At 40.9% G+C, this 20,119-nt stretch overlaps 1 protein-coding gene across 1 annotated transcript in view; it reads right to left on the bottom strand.

Moving 5' to 3' along the window:
• Positions 1-7,097: 7,097 nt before the first annotated feature.
• Positions 7,098-20,119, bottom strand: part of LOC124164435 — a 525,330-nt gene continuing 512,308 nt past the window's right edge. Inside the window, exons 2-7 of the mRNA XM_046541759.1 lie at positions 19,613-19,952; positions 17,185-17,451; positions 15,272-15,652; positions 11,610-12,705; positions 10,724-10,992; positions 7,098-9,227 (exon numbers count right to left, since the gene is read on the bottom strand). Of these exons, the coding sequence (XP_046397715.1) occupies positions 7,664-9,227; positions 10,724-10,992; positions 11,610-12,705; positions 15,272-15,652; positions 17,185-17,451; positions 19,613-19,952 (3,917 nt within the window). The 3' untranslated portion in view covers positions 7,098-7,663. The remainder of the gene's footprint in view (positions 9,228-10,723; positions 10,993-11,609; positions 12,706-15,271; positions 15,653-17,184; positions 17,452-19,612; positions 19,953-20,119) is intronic.

Here is a 20,119-nt window from a genome sequence, read left to right on the forward strand (position 1 = left end):
AAGAAGAATGCTGTTGAAGCAGTAGTTTTCCCCAGGTTGAGTTAAAAAGTTCATGAAGTTGACAAAACGGCTAATTTTTCGGTGCGCGGATCGTCATTTATTGCACTGGTGTGTCTACATTTTTGAAATTTTTGTAATAAAATAAATGAGAATTTAGGATAAAATTTTCTTTAAAATGACGTATTGTTCATTACTATAGCATGTACCCAGATGGCACAGAATCCTCCGTATCTAATTCGTATGCAGATAGTATCCATTGACAAAAAGCGACGGAGCGGTAGTCAATGGATACTATCTGCATACGAATTAGATATGGAGGATTCTGTGCCGTCTGGGTAGTGAAGCCAGGATATAAATTTGCAAAGTACAGTGGCACATCATTTTGACGCCGACAGTAGAAGAAAACGCTGTCTTCTTGGCTGGCACTCGAATGTATGAGGATCAACGTTGCTCTTTATTTTCATATTTCCTCCCTTGATTTTAAACATCATGGAATTTTCTATGTCCTTCCGTAACTGAAATTGAACGAGTGCCATAAATAATTCGAGTCCATCGTACCCATCGAGAAACAAGATTCTCGATTTTTGTTGAGAAGTTGAGTTTTTATTCTACGGCGGCAGAATTATAATAAAATCTCAGTTTCAAGTTATTCAGTCGATGAAATATGGAAATATTATTTCTATTAAGTTAGAGTTGGCGTAGTATGGGGGGACCCAGGGGGTCCGGACCCTCCTCCCGAAATATAGAAACTCAATAATTTTTCTTCATAAAAGAAAGCAAAATATTCAAAAATTATGCATTTACAAAATATTTCTTTAAAAATGAAGTTTTTTTTGACAATGAAAAGTGTTAAAATTAGTTTAAAACCAAATACTTAGTACCCTGTTTTACAAAAGATTTTCCCCCAGGTTTTGGACCCCCAGAATGAAATTCCTGGCTACGCCGCTGGGAGAGGAGGTGGAGTACAGAGAATATTTTTGGGTGATGCAATATTGGTTTTCCGACCTCAAATCACCCAGATAACCATTATGGTAACTTGAGGTCAACTATTCTTTTAATGTTTTGTTTGAATAGATAACTCACCCATTCTGTCTGGCTGCTATCTCTAACACTACCGCTAAAAAAATTTGTTGTGCAGCCATTTCCTCAGAAATACAAAATATCTGAAGGTATTGGAGTGAATTACAGTGAGTTGCAGCACTCCGTGAGGGCATAGGGGTCTGGTGATTTTAGCATTTGGCTACTTCACAGTTCCCAAAAAGAAGTACAGAGACATGTACAGTGGCGTAGCGAGAGGGGAGGTCTGGAGGGTCCCGACTCCCTCAAAATATGAAAACACTATTTCTTCCCTTCATAAAGTATGTAATAAATAATTTGTAAAAGATAACAAGAAAATCATGAATTTACAAAATATTTCTTTGACAAATGGAGGTTTTTCGATTAAGAAAAGTGTTAAAATTAGTTTAAAACCTTCTAATTAGTACCCTGTTTTTAAAAAAATTTTCACCTTGGTTTTGAACCCCCTATGAATGAAATCCTTAGCTAAGCCACTGGAAATGGAGTCAACATGGCATTACCAGCGTACTCATCTGGTTAACACATTCAATGCGGGTCCGATTTTCATGGACATGTCAGAATCGGCTGTTAAATAAGAAAGAAAAAGAGAGATGTTTTCGCGCCATATCTTCCATTCAAATACTGCTATTTACAAATGGTGCAAACGGTTCAAAAGAGGGAAGCTTGCTGAAGGCCATGCACACAATCGGAAGACTCGGAGGTGGATATTGGTCACGTATGGAGGCGGAGAAAGGTCCGATGCGCATGCGCAGAGCGCATCAATAGGGTGGTTTCCTATTATTTTTTATTGCCTAAATCGAAATATTATTACTCCTGGAGTACGTATTTCACACCTGTAGATTTTTAAATGACGATATCGAATTTTCATTATTAAATGAAAAGGGAAAATTTTCAAGCGCACGAAAACACGACAGCTAAGTAGGAATGCTGGGAAAACTCCATGTGACGTTGTTCTGGTTCCTTCTGCCGCAGGTGAGGTGACCTTGGGGTGAGGCTTCGAGTGCTGATACAACACAGGATGCTAGCAAGTAGCAGAGTACCCTGCTAGCTGGTAGCGCTTGGCTTAAATAAGGATTATTAATACTTTATCAAACGAAGAAAACTTTCCTACCATAGGCAGTTTTAATAGGTGATTATTAAGGAATGTTTCCCAGAGCTCTGTGCCTCATGAATGCATTGGTAATCTCAGATGATCTAAAACTCCTATCTACTCGTATTGAAACTAGGTCCCTGTGATGTCATGTGGAGTGTAATCATATGGGTGCCAATCTGGCCTTTTTCAAATGAGGATAAAATTGACCATTGCCATTCGTCTGAACCGGTATTTCTAAAACCAAATAATTTGTATATTATGAATACACAAATGGTGGGCAATGAATCGCTATCAATGCCTTTCCTTTTCTTTGATGAAGGAAACTACCCTATTGACCGGTTTGTATTTCGGTTTGGACAGACTACGTCAATTGATGTGCTCTGCCCTAAATGTGTTATGTACAAAAATTCAACAGAGGACAAGTCCTTTGCCTTACTCAGGGTTTGAATCCAAATCTCCAAAATTCATGTCAGGTGTTCTACTGTTTGAACTACAAAAGAAGAAATTATTCCCCTCTAGAGTTCTGTTGTATTTTGGAGGTGATTTATGCTACCAGACATGCAATTCTACAAGGCAACATGTTAGAGTGCAAAGCACCACAGCCCTGAGGCTAAATTTAGAACTTTGAATGCTAGAACATTCATCCAGCCAAGAAATAATGACTGACTAGATAGTTGCATAACTTTGTGGAGTTACCTGCACTGCTCCTTTGTTTGAAAATGCCACAGAGGAGAAACCATTTGGCTGGATCTTCCAAATCCCAGAAGAACAACTGGCTAGTCCGCAGTTATTCCTAGAGTAATTTTATCTACTTGTTAATGAAAATGCGTGAACCAAGGGTTCTTGGCCTTGAGCCAAATTAATTTACTAGTAGAGAGAGGGAGGAGGGTATCCCTGGTCAGTGGTGCTCAAAAGGGTCGGTCAGTCTGCTGAAACCCTTCCGTGAGTGGGCGATATGCATATCTGTGCTAAAATTTGTTGAAGGAGTAGGTAATAATAGTGGTTTGCACAGTGCTGTAGTTGGGAAACAAATTTAGGCAGCACTCACCAAAATTTGCCAACAGCTGAACATGTATTATACATCTGAGCGCGATTGGAATGTCAAAATCAACAGTATACTGGCCGACCCTTTTGTGCACCACAGACCAGGGAAACCCTCTTTCCTCTCTCTACTTGTAAATTAACTTTGTTCAAGGCCAAGTACCCTTGGTTCACGCATTTTCATTAATAAGTAGACTCACAAAAAATACTGGGGGGGCCCAAACCGGGGATCTTGCCCCGGGAAATTTTATAAGTAGTGAGTTTTTAAGTTTTTTAAGTTTTTAAGATTTTAGAAGAGTCATATGATCAACATAAGAACCGTGATAACTCAAATCTTGATATCTGGACACTCCGGCGAAAATTGACAAGCCTGACACATTTTTTCCTCACACCCATAACGAATTTTTGAGGGAGCTCGGGCCCCCTCAGGTTCCATGGAGTCGGCGCCACTGTGTGCCAGTAAACTTTTCTTCCACTCAACTCCACTGCTGCAACCACCTTAACCACATTTTGTCTGGCTTTGTTCCCTCTTCAGAAAAGAAATGAGGGTAAAGTGATTCCAAAGCCCAACGTCAAAACCTGCAACAAGGATCAAGCCCATCAAGTAATAGGGTCTATGTTTTTGAAATAGCCATGGACTACGTCGATAAACATGTTTTTTCCTAAATTTGTCAACCTAGCAATGGTCTGCCTCATCTGAGTAGTAGTAGAAATCTTGTTTAAAGGGTGCGTCGACAACTGAGGTCATTTTGCTCCACACCATCTATTATGCTAAAAAGTTCGTTAAGTTATGCTAAACTTTTTGTAGAATGCCAGTTACTTTCAAAAAATTTCTTACCTGGCGAAGTTGCTCAGGATCGTTATGGAGCATGTCCTTTAATCCTCTGACAAGGTCCATTCTATTTCACCATACCCGATATAAATCACACTCAGTCAAGAAATGTCTTGACATTGATAACGGAGTCACACACATTACACTGAGGTGGGATTTTATCTTCTGTGAATAGTGAGTCATGATGCAGTGTCCTATCCTCAGTCATGTAATGACAACCTCCTCTCTCCGCATACCCCTGACAGATGAGGCCCACCTTGACACGTCAGGTTTCACGCTATACAGTTTGTTCCTTGTTTGGGAACTCCAATGTTCCTTCCACTGGTTTAGAACGATGTTTTTCCATGCTACCTTGAGATCAGCAGGTACCAGCAATGTGTCAGGTTCTAAATCGGATAGGGCCTCTTTCGCCGCTCTGTCTGCTCTTTCATATCTGCGTATTCCCATATGCCCTGGTACCCACATGCAAATTATTTTTACACCCCTCATGGCGGTCATGCCTCTTTCCTCCCAATTCCTATTCAATTATAAAGTGTTTTCACCTTTTTACTTGCCTTTAATCTCTCAGATTACACATGACTCTTCACACAAAAATTCATGTAGCAGTAGATTTCGTGGAGGTCATCTGAGAGATGATCAATGACCAAGCTCAAGAGTACATTTAAAAAATTCAATATTTATTATCATTCCCAAAAATATTTTTTCAAATGTTTTGTCTCAAATGACCCTCTAGAGGGACTGTGATATGATTGCTTACATAAAATCAATGAAAAGACACTTCAAATTTGGAAAACGTAGAGGTGACCTCTAAGATTGATTGTGGAGGTGCAACTACTGCCGGGTCAACAGAAGAGATCAGGTAGGGCATGGTCCAAGATGTGAAGGCTGCATAAGAACAGAATTAAAGTAGAAAATTCTCTTTAGATCTGAAAAAAAAAACCTGAAGTAGCAGCAGTGGTGCAGCGAGGGGGGACCTGGGGGGATTACCCTCCCCCCCCCCCCCAGAGATCAGAATTTTTAAAAGTTTAATCCATTTTACTTAATTGGAATAATATTGCTTACAGAATAGAGTAAAGATTAATAAAATATCCCTCCTAAATCTGTAAAACTCACCATTTTGAACCATTTATCTTAAAAATTTTCTGGGAGAGGGCACCCGCACCTCCTGCTTACCCTGGCGGGTATTACATACATACCATCCAGACCTCCTAGTGTAAGTTGTGCCTAAAACACTCTAGTCTTAATTCCTAGCAGTGCCCCTGAGTAGCAGATCACTGCTTCTTAAAATAAAATGAGGTAAAATGCCTTGGAATTCCTGTTCAATTTCATAAGGTATCTTTGGAGAGTAAGAGGTAAATTAATATATAGTGCTGAATTTTTAAATGAGACAATCATTGACTTAAAGTATAGATAGAGTTTTATTTTTTCACAGGGCAGATATGTAGGGTGACTTAAGGTATAACATAATCAATAAAATAATTCATTTCAAATGACTTGTTGACAATGAATTTGACTCCTCTTTCAATCTCTTGTTGAACTTTGCACAAAAGGAAATCTTTTGATGAAGTAATAATTGTCAAAATCTGGTAAGATCCTTCCATAAATTGCTCTTCCTGCAAGAGTCAGCAAGAGCTATTGAGAGAGGCCAAATTCTCAGCCATCAAGTCATTATAATGAACTATTTATCCGTAGAATCATAGGATACAAGTGGACAAACCCAATTGCCGATGTTAACATGTAATCAAATTTTATTACATTTCACTGTTCATCCCACTCATTGCTACTTCGGTTGTTCAGGATCAATGAAATTCCTATTAACCCTTGAATTATGATGGAAATATGATTTTTTCACTCTAATTTAGCATCACATTAAAATTTATCTCTTTAATTTTTCATTTTTAAACAAATTGGATCATTTTGCTAGGAAATATTTAGAGGGTTTTGGTTTTTCTCAATCATACATAGTTATTATACAGAATGTTAAGAGGTTAATAACTCACGTACAAATAACATTAGTAAGTCACATGAAACATACAACATATTTTAACGATATTTACGCATATATGTATATATATATTTACATTATTATTGATACAACATGCATGCTCATTTGTTAGCAGTATAACAGTTAACTAGACTTTTCTGCTACAATACAAATTGGACAATTTGTACAACAGAAATGAAAGTCACTTTCTAGGTAAAAAATTAAATACTCTATAAATATTTATGCAAAATCTAACAACGTATTTTTATACCTAGATTTCCTATATTTTTTTGGTGGCATGCATAGATACTTTTGGGCTAAGGTTTTGAATTTTTACAAGCATCATTACATTTTATACAAAAGAAATTTATCCTTTTAAAAAACAGAGGAGAGGTCTCTATCTCACAAATTTCTCTCAGCCATAAAAAAATTCTGCACCAAAGTTTTGGTTGGCCATGCTTGCCATCAAGATTATCTAGTAAACTTGATCCCAAATTTAATGGGCAATCACTTAGGCATTTATCTTTGATTTACTCTTGAAAAATCTCAACTTTTAAGTGTATCTTCTGTTCTGACCATTCCTGGAGCATAAAGGATTTACTACCCAGACGGCACAGAATCCTCCGTATCTAATTCGTATGCATATAGTATCCATTGACTACCGCTCCGTCGCTTTTTGTCGATGGATACTATCTGCATACGAATTAGATACGGAGGATTCTGTGCCGTCTGGGTATTCATCAAGATATTAATCTAATTTTTCCAAACTTAACATGATATTCAAAAGTATTATTAGGAAATAATCTCCAGGTCATCAGAAAAACATGGTAACATACCCACTTAACAATTAATCCACTTTGGTCTTTTAACATAAGGACATCATGGTGCATCAATCTCCATGGAAGCCATTCAGGAATCATAGATGATAAATTTCAATTTACCAGGGTACCTTGCTTCTGTTATATGAACATTTCCAAGAACAAAAAGTTTTCACAAATGTTTCCGTTGCTATTCTGGATGATTCTGATTTAAACTCACCTGAGAGTCTCCCTAACTTTTTTTAAAGTACATACATCAGCACTTGGCAAAATAACTCCATCCTTTTCCAAAACTTGGGAATTTTTCCCTCGAAGACTTCTGAATTTCAATCCATGAAACAATTTGAAGTTCTTAGAGTGAAGTATTTAATCACTTATCACCAGCTACAACGAAACTTATATGCTCATAAAGTTCAGTGCTGCATTTTTAAATGCTTCTGTGACTTGAATGCTTTTCACAAAATACCGCTTCATCATACTTAGCAACTTTGGTTAACAGCATCAAAATAAAACCCATTGCTTACCAAAACATTTTTTTGGAATTAGGTATTCTTCTGAAGAGTAGTTAAAAATATCAAGAAACAGTAATGTAATGATTTGCATGGAAAATATTATGTTCCTGTAATCTCAGAAGTCAAACAAGGGGTTTACCTATCTATGTACTGCATATCAGGATATGCACATATAGAAATCCAACTTGATTTGATGACTACTTCCATCTGGAATCATCTCCAATTAAGACACATTTGTTTTTAAAATGTGTAGTTATGTTCTATCTATGCCGGAGTAACTTCTCCCTGCCTTTCTATCACTTGATCTCACACGTTCATTGCATAATAAACTGATGATGACGTGGAGGTGGAAGATGACACCACTGCTGCCGATGCAGAAACTGATGTCACAAGGGCAGGGGCGGATGATGTCCCTGTAGTATCCGAGATGACAAGAGTGGAGGTGGTTACCACCACAGGCTGATGGTCCAACGGAGGGAAACCAGGTGAGGCACTGGCTCCCTCTGGAACGCCCCTCTCCTGCTGGTCAGCCCTCTTTCCAACTCGTGTCGGAGATCCTGCTGGCGGAGGTACCCATGTCCCTCCACTCCCTGGGTGCACTGCATAGCCACCGACATGCTGCCCTGGTCTCGGAGATCCAACCCCTTGAGGTGAGTGGTACGGCTGGTGATATGCTGCTGCAGGGTACGTCCCCATCTGTTGTTGGTAATGGTGGTAGTACTGCTGCTGGGGTGGTTGTGGGTTTGCCGAAGAGTTGTTGCCGTTCGAAGGGGCATACATTCTCGGGGTCTGGTACTGGGTTTGACCCTGGGGATAATACTGGTGGTTGTAGTGAGGATGTTGAGGTTGTGAGGGTTGCCCATAGAAGGATGGGGCTGTGGAGGAGGGGAAGGATACCGGAGAGGGTGGTCTTTGCTGTGGTGGCACGCCAGTACCTGGAGGCTGGGCCGTCCTGTATGCAGGATGTGCCATCATCTGTCCCTGCTGCGAATACGCTGGTGGAGCTTGGCCGTGGGGAGACAACACTGCAGCACTCTGGTACACTGGTTGAGAGGCCGGGCCACCCATTTGGTGATGGTGCATCATGGGATTCTGCTGTTGCGGGGCAGGATACCTCCTAGCCGGTGCTCCAATCATGGTGCCACTTTGGTGTTCCATTCCATCGGCAGGCGAATGGTGATGGTAGTAGTAATATTGCTGCTGGGGGTGTGGTTGGTGGTGGGGAGGCTGCTGGTTAGGGGATGGGTAAGGCTGCTGAGGATGGTACATGGGTTGACGATGGGTAATGTAAGAAGCAGGTGGGGGAGAAGAACCATAGACTGGTGCGGCGACCATGGCGCTGACCCTTCCCCTGTCCAAGGAGCCTGTGTTGGGTACCATGTGGCTGCAGTACTGCCCAACGGATGTGGTTTCCCCATAACCACCTCCCCCCCTCATCCCCATTGGTACTCCTCCGCTCTCCTCCTGCAGGATTGGAAGCCCTGCTGCCCTCTGTCTCCTCCTGGCCGCAGCAGCTGCAGCAGCGGCTACTGGGTTAGTCTGAGCTGCCTGCTGCCCCTGCTCTGCTGGGTGTGGCCACGTGAGATGTGACCGTGCTGAAGCCACGAGTTGTGGAGGTGGGGACGCGGCTGCCGAGATCTCCTGGAGGATCTGGGATGTGGATCCGAAGCGAGGTTTGATACCCCTGACGGACGGTCGTCGGCTGAAACCGTAGTCGTCTGCGGCAGCCTCTGCTTCTGGGTCCAATGGGGCAGAGGAGCTTGTCATTGTGGTGGTTGTTGTGGTACCACTGGCCGATGCAGTGGTGGTTATCGTGTTAGTGGTCGAGGAAGCAGAGGAGGCGGAGGTGGTATTGTCGGAGAGACTGTACCTGTGGAATGGGTAAAATGTGCATGATCATCAATTGGTTAATAAAATAGAGAAAATTGTAGAGCTGTGTTAAAAGTTCATGGCACTTTAGCAAAAACACCTATTTTGGGCATTGGGGAGCATACAGGATGTTTCAGGAGGAATCTGCAATACTTCAGGAAGTGGTAGGGAGGACAATTTTAGGCATTTTTAAAATCTATATCTATAGACGTGGGGTCGCAACTCCTTAGTTACTGAGCAATGGCAACGCAAACATTAAAAAAAATATATTCCGCAATTATCATGAAAATAGCTTTTCTCGGTTATCCAGCCTTTTTGACATTTTATTAAATGCTATTTCATTATTTAATAAGATTTTTAAGGGCATTTAATTATTCAAGTTGGACAAAAATGTATAACTATAATTATCTGAAATAATTAATCTCAAAATGGATGACATTGCAATATGGTATTGTTGATGCTCACTCAAAGCTATCATTTAATTAAGCACAAAGATTAAGAAGTTAAGTAAGTTAAAAGTTACTGGCAATTTTTGACTAATACTTTGATTTTCCTTACATTACCAGTTTCAATACATTTTTTATTGTCCTCAGGTGATATCTTCAAAGACCATTTTGCTTAAATATCCTACAGAGGAAACAAGTAGGGTAGAGACTACTGGGAAAAAGAAGAGTGCAAGAATAGGAGATGTATATGGGAGAGATTAGAATATGCAGTAGTAAAATATATCTATAAAAGAAATGCCTTATTCTCCTTTCCGTAAATATCAACTGTCTATTCTCTCCCCCTCCATCTCCTACCCTCCTCTTTCCCTCAGTCTTTCCCCTAATTTTTCGCCTTCAGTGTTTTCAAACAATTTTTTTTGAGAAGAAGTTACCAGAACATAATATAAAATGTATGAAACCAACTGTGTAAGGGCAATTAAAAGCATTTGTGGAAAATAGGGATGAGCCGATTCCAAATGTCGATTCTCGATTCCACTGATTCTCAGGCATGGAATCGGAGTAGAGAATTTATCATCTAACGTTGACTCTGATTCCACCGCTTCCAGGAAGATGAACATTTTGAACATAGACTATAAGCTTGGGGCATGGAGGCCGCCACATACCTGAGCAGCCAAAGTGGCAGCTAAGCCCTTATGGAAGATACTCCCAGTGCACAGGCACCTCTATGAACATACCCAAACAGCCAAGGCTACCAAAATGTTAATGTGTTGGGAGGAGCGACAAATGGATTACCTTGAAATGGTGCATGTTCACGAGCCACTCTCGAAAGAGAAAAATTGTCTTTGTGACAGATAAATCTATATCGGTAGAAATAAGAATCAGGAATCAACTTGAAAGAATTAGAATCGATTTGAAATAAACAGAACTGGAATCAGAATCGAAAAAAGTGGAATCAACTCATCCCTAGGGGAAAATTACCACTAACTTTTAATCACTAATACTTCAAAATGAATTTGAAATCAATGTATGTACAATGGAAATGCAGCCATACCTCTTCCTGATTCGTTCTATCCTTCCAGCATCACGTTGGACAAAGAGAGCCAGTTCATCCACTGTTCCGGCAACACCGCCTGTATTCGTGGTTCCAGTGCTGATGTTGCCATTCTCCACAACAGTGTCATTCTCAGTGGAGACCCCTTTGGAATCTGTTGTGAGAGGCTTATTGCCATTGGTAACTCCATCCATTTGGCCATTGCTCCCATCCACTTGAATGACATCAGGCGGAGGGTGCGTCATTGGCAGAGCTTCCCCATCCAAAACCTGTAAAGAAATATAAAAATTTGAAAGGCATGAAAGTATGAAGGATAATAATCATATGTTTAAGAATTCATAGCTCTTTTAGTGTAATGAGAAAATTTACAGGACATTCCAGTTTATTTGGACGCATTAGAATCAGTAAATTTGGCTCCAGTTCTACGAAATAACAATCTAAAGCTTGACATAAATATTCACTGTTAAATATTAGAATGTAATAAAGAAGACCAATTAACCCTTGTATTATATATATTAGTAAACTATAAATATGAATATAATAATAAAATAACAAACATGTGAGTAGAATTAAAAATATACCTATCTCTCTCTCCTTCCACACATAAGGGACATTGACAATTCAGACTATAATAATTATCATGGAGTCATAATTTCTATTGATTTATTGCTAGATTGATAGCATTAATAGAGGCAATAAAAGAGATAAAAGCAAGGAGGTTGGAATATCTGGAGGCACTGTTACCAAGTTTTTAGCATAGTCAAAGTTCCACCATCTTGGTTTGACAATTTTTGGACTTAGTCACCACCTGATATTTTGAGGTGTCTAAGTATTGCTCTTGATGATTATGATTGTGTCATCTTCAGTAGACAATTATCATTCTTACCTCATCAATATCCTCCAAGCTGTAAGCATCTGTTTGGGCAGTGCTGTGACTGGCCACGGAAGACCTATCCCCAGGAACAGCTACGCTCAACGTTGACAGAAACTGCTTCCTGGCCTCGGCTGTGGCAGCTGCCCTAGACACAGCCTGCTTTGGGCCCACAAAGGCCGACGGGGGCAGAGCCTGCTGCGGTCCCGTAGGCACGACTATCCCCTGGTAAGAGGTGTCGACCCACAGCGTCGCCTGTGTTGGATACCCTGGGTGGGGGGGATACTGGTACCCTGATGGGGGAGGGGGTGGTGGGGGTGGAGGAGGTGGTGGAGGTGGGGGTAGTTCAGAAGACTCAACGGCAGACCTCCTCGAGAACAGGTCTGCTAGCTTCTTGTAGGCCGACCCCCCAGAAGAAGAAGAGGAAGCAGCAGAAGAGGAACTGGAGTTGGAAGAAGAACTTGCAAAGGAGTTTGTGGAGGAAGAGGAGGATGCAGAGTGCGTGGAGGAGGGACTGTTCTCGAGAACGACCAATACCGAGCGAGGCTTGGCCAGCAGAGCCTCATTGTTGTCCCTGATCATTCCGCTGCCAGCCCACTCAGGTGCACTGTCTGCGGTCTTTCGGACCGCCACACCGTCCACTACGTCAACATCTTCCACCTCCTCTGACACCCCCTCCTCCACCTCTTCCTGCACGGTCACCTCCTCAATAATGCAGCTCCCCTCTCCTGCCTCCCTCATCCTCTCATCCTCTGTCTCCACTTCCTCATCTTCCTCCTCATCGCCATCCTCAACACCCTCCCCAAGACCGCACGTCAGCTGCCGGATCCGCTCCACCAGTGAACTGCCTCCCTCGTCGCTGCCAGACCCCCGTCCATAGTCGGACGCTCCACCCCTCCGCTTGGGCTCTGCGCCCCTGACCAGCAGGAGGCTTCTCCTCAAAGCGTTCCTCTCGATCGTCCGCCGGATCTGAGAGTTGGTCCTGGCCATCGCCCCAGGAGAGTTGTCTTCCTCGTCCAGGTCCACACCACCGTCCCCGCCGATGAGCATGGAGGAACTGGGGCTCAGGGCCGTTGCCGCAGGAGGCGATGTCCTACCTCTGGGTGCCGATCTGTGTGGAGACAAAAGATGCTATGACAAGGGGCATGACCATATAGAAAGGATGATAATGGAGCCATTAAGACTGCAAAGTCAATGCCTTCAGCAGTGAGCCAAGCAACCGAACAACAAGCAAAGGATACCATGAAGTGCCGGGCTATTATTGATGTAGGCATTCAATGAAAATAAGTAAGTACTAATAGTTTCCAAGTAAATTCATTGAATGAAAGCCAGCCAATTTACATGTCCTACTGTAAGACCTTTGTACAAAAACCTGAGAATGACACCACTGGTGTTGAAACTAGTTGATTTTTGTTTAATAAATTTAAATTGGTACTATGAGTGTTCAATCATTTTTCCCGCATGCCAGAGATATGAACCATATGCTAACAGCAAGGCGAAGGATGGGAACTGAAAAGCCAAAGTCACTTACTACTCATAAGAAACAGCAGGCTGGTTTTATTTCAGCTATACTTCTTTCCTCCACTTATTTCCACATTGAAAATTTTCATCAGCATGCTTAATGTGAATAATGAATTGTACACTGTGCAACATTATGAAGGAGAACCACTTTAATAGACATCATTGTTGCTACTCTTAAGACTAATCATTAGAGAGCATTGATAGTACAGGCTGTGGAGGGAAAAATAAATTACCAAAATGAATTTTACCATTCCATCAAGCCCCAGAGCATTACATCATTCATTAAGTTATTCATGTGGTCATAATTATGTAGATTTTGAGCTCTGAAATTATGTAAACATACACAACTTCAACCATTACTTTGAGTCTTTATCTTCCACTCATCAGTACAAAAATGCACAAAAGCACTTCGATATCTTGAATATTACATAAGACTTAGTAAGTAAGCATATAAAAAATAAATTTAAATAAGGTGTTTATTGAAGTGATTTTGTCTACTGTTGTTTGAAGGCACAAAGCCCACTGTGCACCTAGTGGAACTGTAAAATGCAGAATTTTTAGGATCACTTTTGGGGTGCTTTCCAACAGCTAGATAAACATTCATTGATATGCTCTCTATATATTTGAAAAAAAAAAGCTTGCTTAAGCCTGAATTTTCACTGCCATAGCTTTCTAACCAAGGATAAAGGGGAAGAGTAGCAAGAGAGTAATTAAAATACACAATTCCAAGTTTTTCCAGCCTAGTGATGCCCAGGTTTTGTGTAGACTTGAGAACAACAGCTGTAAGTTAACCCTCAGAGGTTTGCCAGTGAATTTGAATGTAGACTAGCTAAGGTTTTTCCATCTTCTGCAGGCTGAAGCTAGCTGAGCAGACTTCCTCATGGCTTGGGCCAAATAAGTCAGTCATGCACAGCTCTCTGGGGAAAGCAAGCTCTTTTGCAAGCTTTATTGTCTGCAAATAACCAACTATGAATTTAGCTTTCAGCATTATATGCACAAGACATCTTCCTATTCTTTATTCTTCAACCTGCGGTCGGTTGGTTTGCAGCAACCAACCATTTCTCATTTCCATGTGTGTGTTTCATTACAATAGTGTGGGGTTTTCCAAAGTATGAATTAAAAAAACCTGTAAAGGCAACCTGTACACCACCCAAGCTCCCCAGAAATAAAATTTCTGGCTAGCCTTTAGGAGGTAATTGAACAGGTATTGGAAAGTGAGAAATATATAACTACAGTCAGGGGTGGTGTAGGGGGAATTGGGAGCTCCTCTCCTTACTGGGAGATTTGGGAGCCCTCCCCCGGAAAATTTTAGGAAATTTCATGCCCGGAATTGGATTCTGACATTATTCTGGCTCGTAAAAGCAAGATAAGAGCTAAGAAAAATAGCAATTTCATAAGAAAAAATACCATGAAGCATGAGAATTTCACAGCTTATAAAAGATATATACATAATTATAGTTCTATTATCTGTTTAGTGAATTCGTTACTTGAAACTGCTCTGAAATTAAAATCCTCTCAAATAACCTTTTTGAATAAATCTTTCAATAAAGCATGAGGTTCTCTTTATTCCTCTGACACCTTTATTTTATTTATTTTTCCTCTGAGTGTGTTGTAATTAAAGCAACAAATGGAAACGAAATATTTCATAATATGTAGCAAAAAAAAACTTAGTCCAAGTTATCGGAGTTGTTTTATTATCACCCCTTTCATATCCGCTTCACAATAGACCCGAGTAGTGTTGTGGGGGCCCCCTAAGCTTGGAGCCCTCGGCGAATGCTGACCACCCAACCAGGCCAGACCGCCCCTGCAATGGCATAGCTAGGAATTTTGTTCGGGGGGTTAGAGGGGTCAAAAACCAGGGGGGAAATTTTTTGAAAAACAGGGTACATACTAAGTAATGGGTTTTAAACTAATTTGAACACTTTTTATAATCAAAAAAACTTGATTTGTTAAAGAAATATTTAGTAAATTCATGATTTTTCAATATTTTGTTTTCTTTTATGAGGAAAAATAATTATGCTTTTATATTTTGGGGGGGGGGGGGGGAGGGTCCCGAACCCTCCACCTGGCTACGCCACTGCGCCCCTGACTGCAGTATTGCGAATCTTAAGATTGAAATTCTATGAATGGATGAAGTACTTCCAGAAGAGGCATACCTCAACCTCCGTAGGCACTCCGGGTCTGGTAGTCCGGGTGATCCAGAGGGGAAGAGCTGCCGGAGTGCCGAGTCCGGCCTCCCCGGAGGATGCTGATGCTGGTGGCTGGAGAGGAGGATGTGGCCATTGGATCCTCCGGCCAGCCTGAACGTCAGAGTCAGCTCGGTGGACTCAGGGGGCGAGGAGGAGCCAGGGGGTGGCTGACAAGGGGACAGGAGGCCAGGGGCATCCCTCTGAGGGTCACCCTCGGGCGTGGAGTCGTGGAACCGCACCGATCGACGGATGGTGTTGTTCCCGCTGCCTCCAAGGTGGGCATCCCGGGAGACCACCGCCTGCTCCGACCCGCTGTTCGCCGGGACGAGAGCCGAGGGCGAAGACGACCTGCCCACAGAAGAGCAACTATTTACAAAACGGATTCATAACACTTTTGATATCTACCAATCATATCTATGGAAACATTTTCCATATTAATGTTTTAGTGGATTTTAATGATGATTTTATTTATTTTCGTAGGCACCAGGCCAACGAGAAAATGACTGCACATCAATTTCAGATTCAATATATGCATAAAAGAAAAGAAAAAAATTCATAATTCACACAAAGGTACCTGGTGCTGACCGTCGGTAGAATGGATACAATTGGATATAACAATGTTGTCAACAAATGAGACACTGTAATACAATAGAAACTATTCCACTTTATACACAATACAGAAAAAATTTGTTTGCTTGGTATTTAACAGAAGCAGAACTCAATTAGTATTTCATTCAAATGTATAACAAAAAAAATCCATAAAAATAATGCAAATTCAAGTAATGCAGCAAGTTTTACGTTGCGACAACAATTTATTAAATTAACGTAATCATATTCATTCCCGGTCATATGATATCATATCCTTCATAGCCCTGATGAAGGTATAAGAGTACACCGAAACGTTGGCCAAAAAATTTTTATTTAATTTTTAAAGACCTACACTCCAAGATAGAAATCAACGTTGAAAATTGAGGCAATGAAAAAAGAGAAAAAAGATTTGCTTATCCTCTTGAGATGGACATGCGCAGGGATAAGTTACAAGGTGTGGAATCACCTCAACGTGGGTTTTCAAGATTAATTCAATAATAATTTCAACTTTTAAAAAATAGACTCTCACGAATTTAATTTTTCGGTGTCACTATATCCTTCCGAAGATTAGGAGGAAGAAAGAGTCTCCAGTTCTTAAGTGACTCTTTTTCCTAACTCTTAGGAACTTGAGAACTAGGGACTCTTGTTCCTAACTCTGTCAATGCAATAGTGTCAGTGACAATTTAAATTCGTGCGAGCCGTCGTCGTCGTCGATACTGAAATTTGACCGGGTTATATACCAGTGGATGGTCCAGTTGGCGGTGAGTATATATACCATCTCTTCAGCGGCGATGATTGTACGCAAGTGCGTACGCGGGAAAATAATGACAATACAAATGTAAAGGGTCCAGGGTAACCTTTCCAGTGTTAGTGCAGGAGAATTAGAAAGACAGGCTTCTAGTGAGCGCGTGCAGAAGCACTCTAAATTAAGATGACTAAACCTAACCGGCATCGGAGGCCGGGAACGGCCCTGATTGGCCCAAAACATGTTAATACCAAACATACAATTTTTTTTGACGATTTTCCACAATTTTTATCATTTTTCTGTTGCATTAGTAGCTTTTGTTCATTTTATAATTTTTAAAAAGTTATATTTCCATTTTATCATTTTTTAGGTTTCTCTTGAACAATTACATATATTTTTTTCAATTAAGAATTTTCTTTTTTTCATTTTATTTTCAAACCATAATAAAAATTTTTATTTTTATTGTGTGTTTCATACTGTGTCTCATCTTACCTAGGTTATATTTGTGATAAATATTATATTGGTATAGATCCTAGATGGCACGTACCTGGGTGCCTGTGAGTAGTTTCCGGGCGCGGAGAGGCTGTTCCCTTGGGGCAGGGGGTCCGGGACGTCCCCGAGGTCCCCTGGCAAGGCGCTCCTCCATAGCTTTCCCCCCTTGAGGATACCGCTGAGCTGCTTGTCCTGCGCCGCCGGCACCAGCCCCATGTTGGGCGACTGTCCCTCCACTCCCATGCCCACCTCCGAGCGGCCCGCCTCCCGCACGATCCGACGCTCCGTCACCGTCGTCAAGGTGATTGTCTCCACGATGTACCTGACCAAGGGCGGAGAATGGTTTTAGGGTGTTTCCCGATGGAGCAAATTCTCACTTTTTTCTCACTAGAAAAAAGTGAGAAAAAATTCTCACTTGAAATTCCATTTCTGCCGACGTTTTGATCTCCGACTCTGGGCTCATTCTCAGGACTGCTAAATTTCGTTTCTTCAAGAAGGCCTATTTCCACTTTTTTGTGAATTTAATTTTTTAATTCTCGTACAAGTACATTGCGGAATAACACAGTATTCCCTTACTTTTCCCATGCATGATTCCCATACATTAGGTACAGCGCTCCTAAAGCTCTGTACCTCATGCATGCATTGGTAATCTCAGACGATGTAAATCTCCTGACTACTCGTAAAGAATCTAGGTCCTTGTGACGTCACGTGGAGTGGTATCGCATGGGCGCCAATCTGGGCATTTTCAAATGAGGTTAAAATTGATCATTAACATTTGTCTAAACTGGGATTTCTAAAACCAAATAACTTGTATATTATGAATACACTAATGGTGAGTAACGAATCACAATCAATGCCTTTCGTTTTTTCGGAAATTTTTAATTCGATTCAACCTCCTTACAATAAAGGAATTGCAAGTACGAAAAATTCTTTATGATGGAGGATAGTACTCCATCAAAGGAAATTCCAAGCAAGAAAACCTGAAGGGAATACTGTGTTATTCCACAATGTACTTGTACGAGAATTAAAAAAATAATATTCACAAAAAAGTGGAAATTGGCCTTCTTTAAGAAACGAAATTTAGCAGTCCTGAGAATGAGCCCCGAGTCGGAGATCAGAACGTCGGTAGAAATGGAATTTCTAACCCGGTGGGAATACCGAGAGAAGTTTACCCACGCTATTGGCCGGTAAAGCACTTTCGCAGAAACACACGGCCTCTATGTTTTTCGATGTGCGACGTCAGCTTGCACAGATAACAAAGAAGCATTTCTTGGTTTATTTTCTCTTTCTGATAACTAACGCTCCTCACTACTCTTTGAAATTCTCCTCGACTCCCCAACAAATGGCAGATTTTAGATTATAGGTTTGCTATATTTTTAATCCTCATGCAAATTTATTCCTTAGAAACTATGTTCTCGTTTGTCCTCTGAATGGAGTATGTATAAACACATAGCATATCAAGTTCAGTGGTTGAATCGGTCTTTGGTTCCTTGAAAAATTGAAAATAAAATGTTCTTTGTATTCCTTGAAACCTAAATAAGTTCTTAAACAATATATTTTTTTCTTTGTGTCATATATATTTTTTAACCACAGTTACTATATTTGAGATTTATAAATAAAAGAAGAGCCGTTAGAGAAAATAGTAAAACATGTCCCATAGCAATTTTCGGCTGCAAGTGTAAAGCGATTTATTGTTCCACGGCACAACGAGGGTAGAGATAGAAAAATCGATACCAATTAAAATCTAAAATCGATTTTTAAATTAAAAAAAATTACGATCAAACTCGAAGTTTTCGAAGATTTAGAATTTTCGACTTCGATATTGACTATTTATTTTGATCTCAGCAGCGACATAATCGGCCTGTGATAACGCCATCCACGCCGATTGATCAAAGGCCAGGTAAAATTGGAAAGCAAGCTCGTTCATAAGGAAATCATCTCAACCAGTTGATCTTTCTAAAGAAATTAGCGAAGCCGAATGGTTCCAAGTGGCAATTCCATAACTTGTATATGTTTGATTTTGTTAATTTTTACTACTAATAATTCAAGCATGTATTCGAATTATATTTTTGGAATTTTTTACGAATCAATTGTGTATTATGAGTGTTTTTCGAATGTACAATAAACATATTTTTGTACAAATTATATTAAAAAAGAACAGTCGATTTTTTCCATCAATCGATCTTTCGGTTCAAATATCTATTTCTGTTGAAAATAAGTGCTTTCAATTTAGATTAAAAATCAATTGTTCGAAAACTCTTTTGACCGAAAAATTTCCATCGAGTGTTTTTCGAGTGTAAGATAAACTTTTTCGAACAAACTTTTTTTTTAAAGAACCGTCAATTTTTTTCGATCAATCGATCTTTCGGTTTAAATATAGATTTTTATTGAGAATTAGAGCTTATTATTTCGATTAAAAACGATTTCTCGAAAAATCGATTTGAACCGAAAATTTTTCATTACTAAACAAGGGTCAAACTCACCTCTGCACCTCCTCGACCTTATCGGCGGAGAGTTCGGCTGGGCTTTCCGATACCCGCACCACGTCCTCCGCCTTCACGAGCGCATTGTCGGCTGATGGCTGCAGGGCCGACGGCTTCACCGCCTCCTCCACCCCCGCCGATGGCGCCACCGCCGGCTGCTCCTGCGGGGCCAACTCTTCGACTCCCGCCCCCACCCTTCCCCCTCGACCGCCTCCACCGCCTCCAGCAGCCGCCGCCGCCGCTGCCTTCGCCGCCGATGCTGCAGCCGCTGCCGCCGCGGCCGCTGCCACCTCCTTACGGTGGGACTCGGCGAAGCGTAGGGCTTCCAACCTAGCCGGCTCTGCCAGGACAGAGAAATGGAGAAAGATATGATGTGAAAAATATGCTCATCAGAAAAATAATACAGAATAAAAATAATTTTTTATAAAAAACAACGATTTATCTCCCACTAAAAAATACACGTTAATTTAATTTTTTGATTCATTTTTAAGCGAACTTTGATGATGA

Source organism: Ischnura elegans, chromosome 8 (assembly GCF_921293095.1).
Source record: "Ischnura elegans chromosome 8, ioIscEleg1.1, whole genome shotgun sequence".
NCBI classification, from domain to species: Eukaryota; Metazoa; Arthropoda; class Insecta; order Odonata; family Coenagrionidae; genus Ischnura; species Ischnura elegans.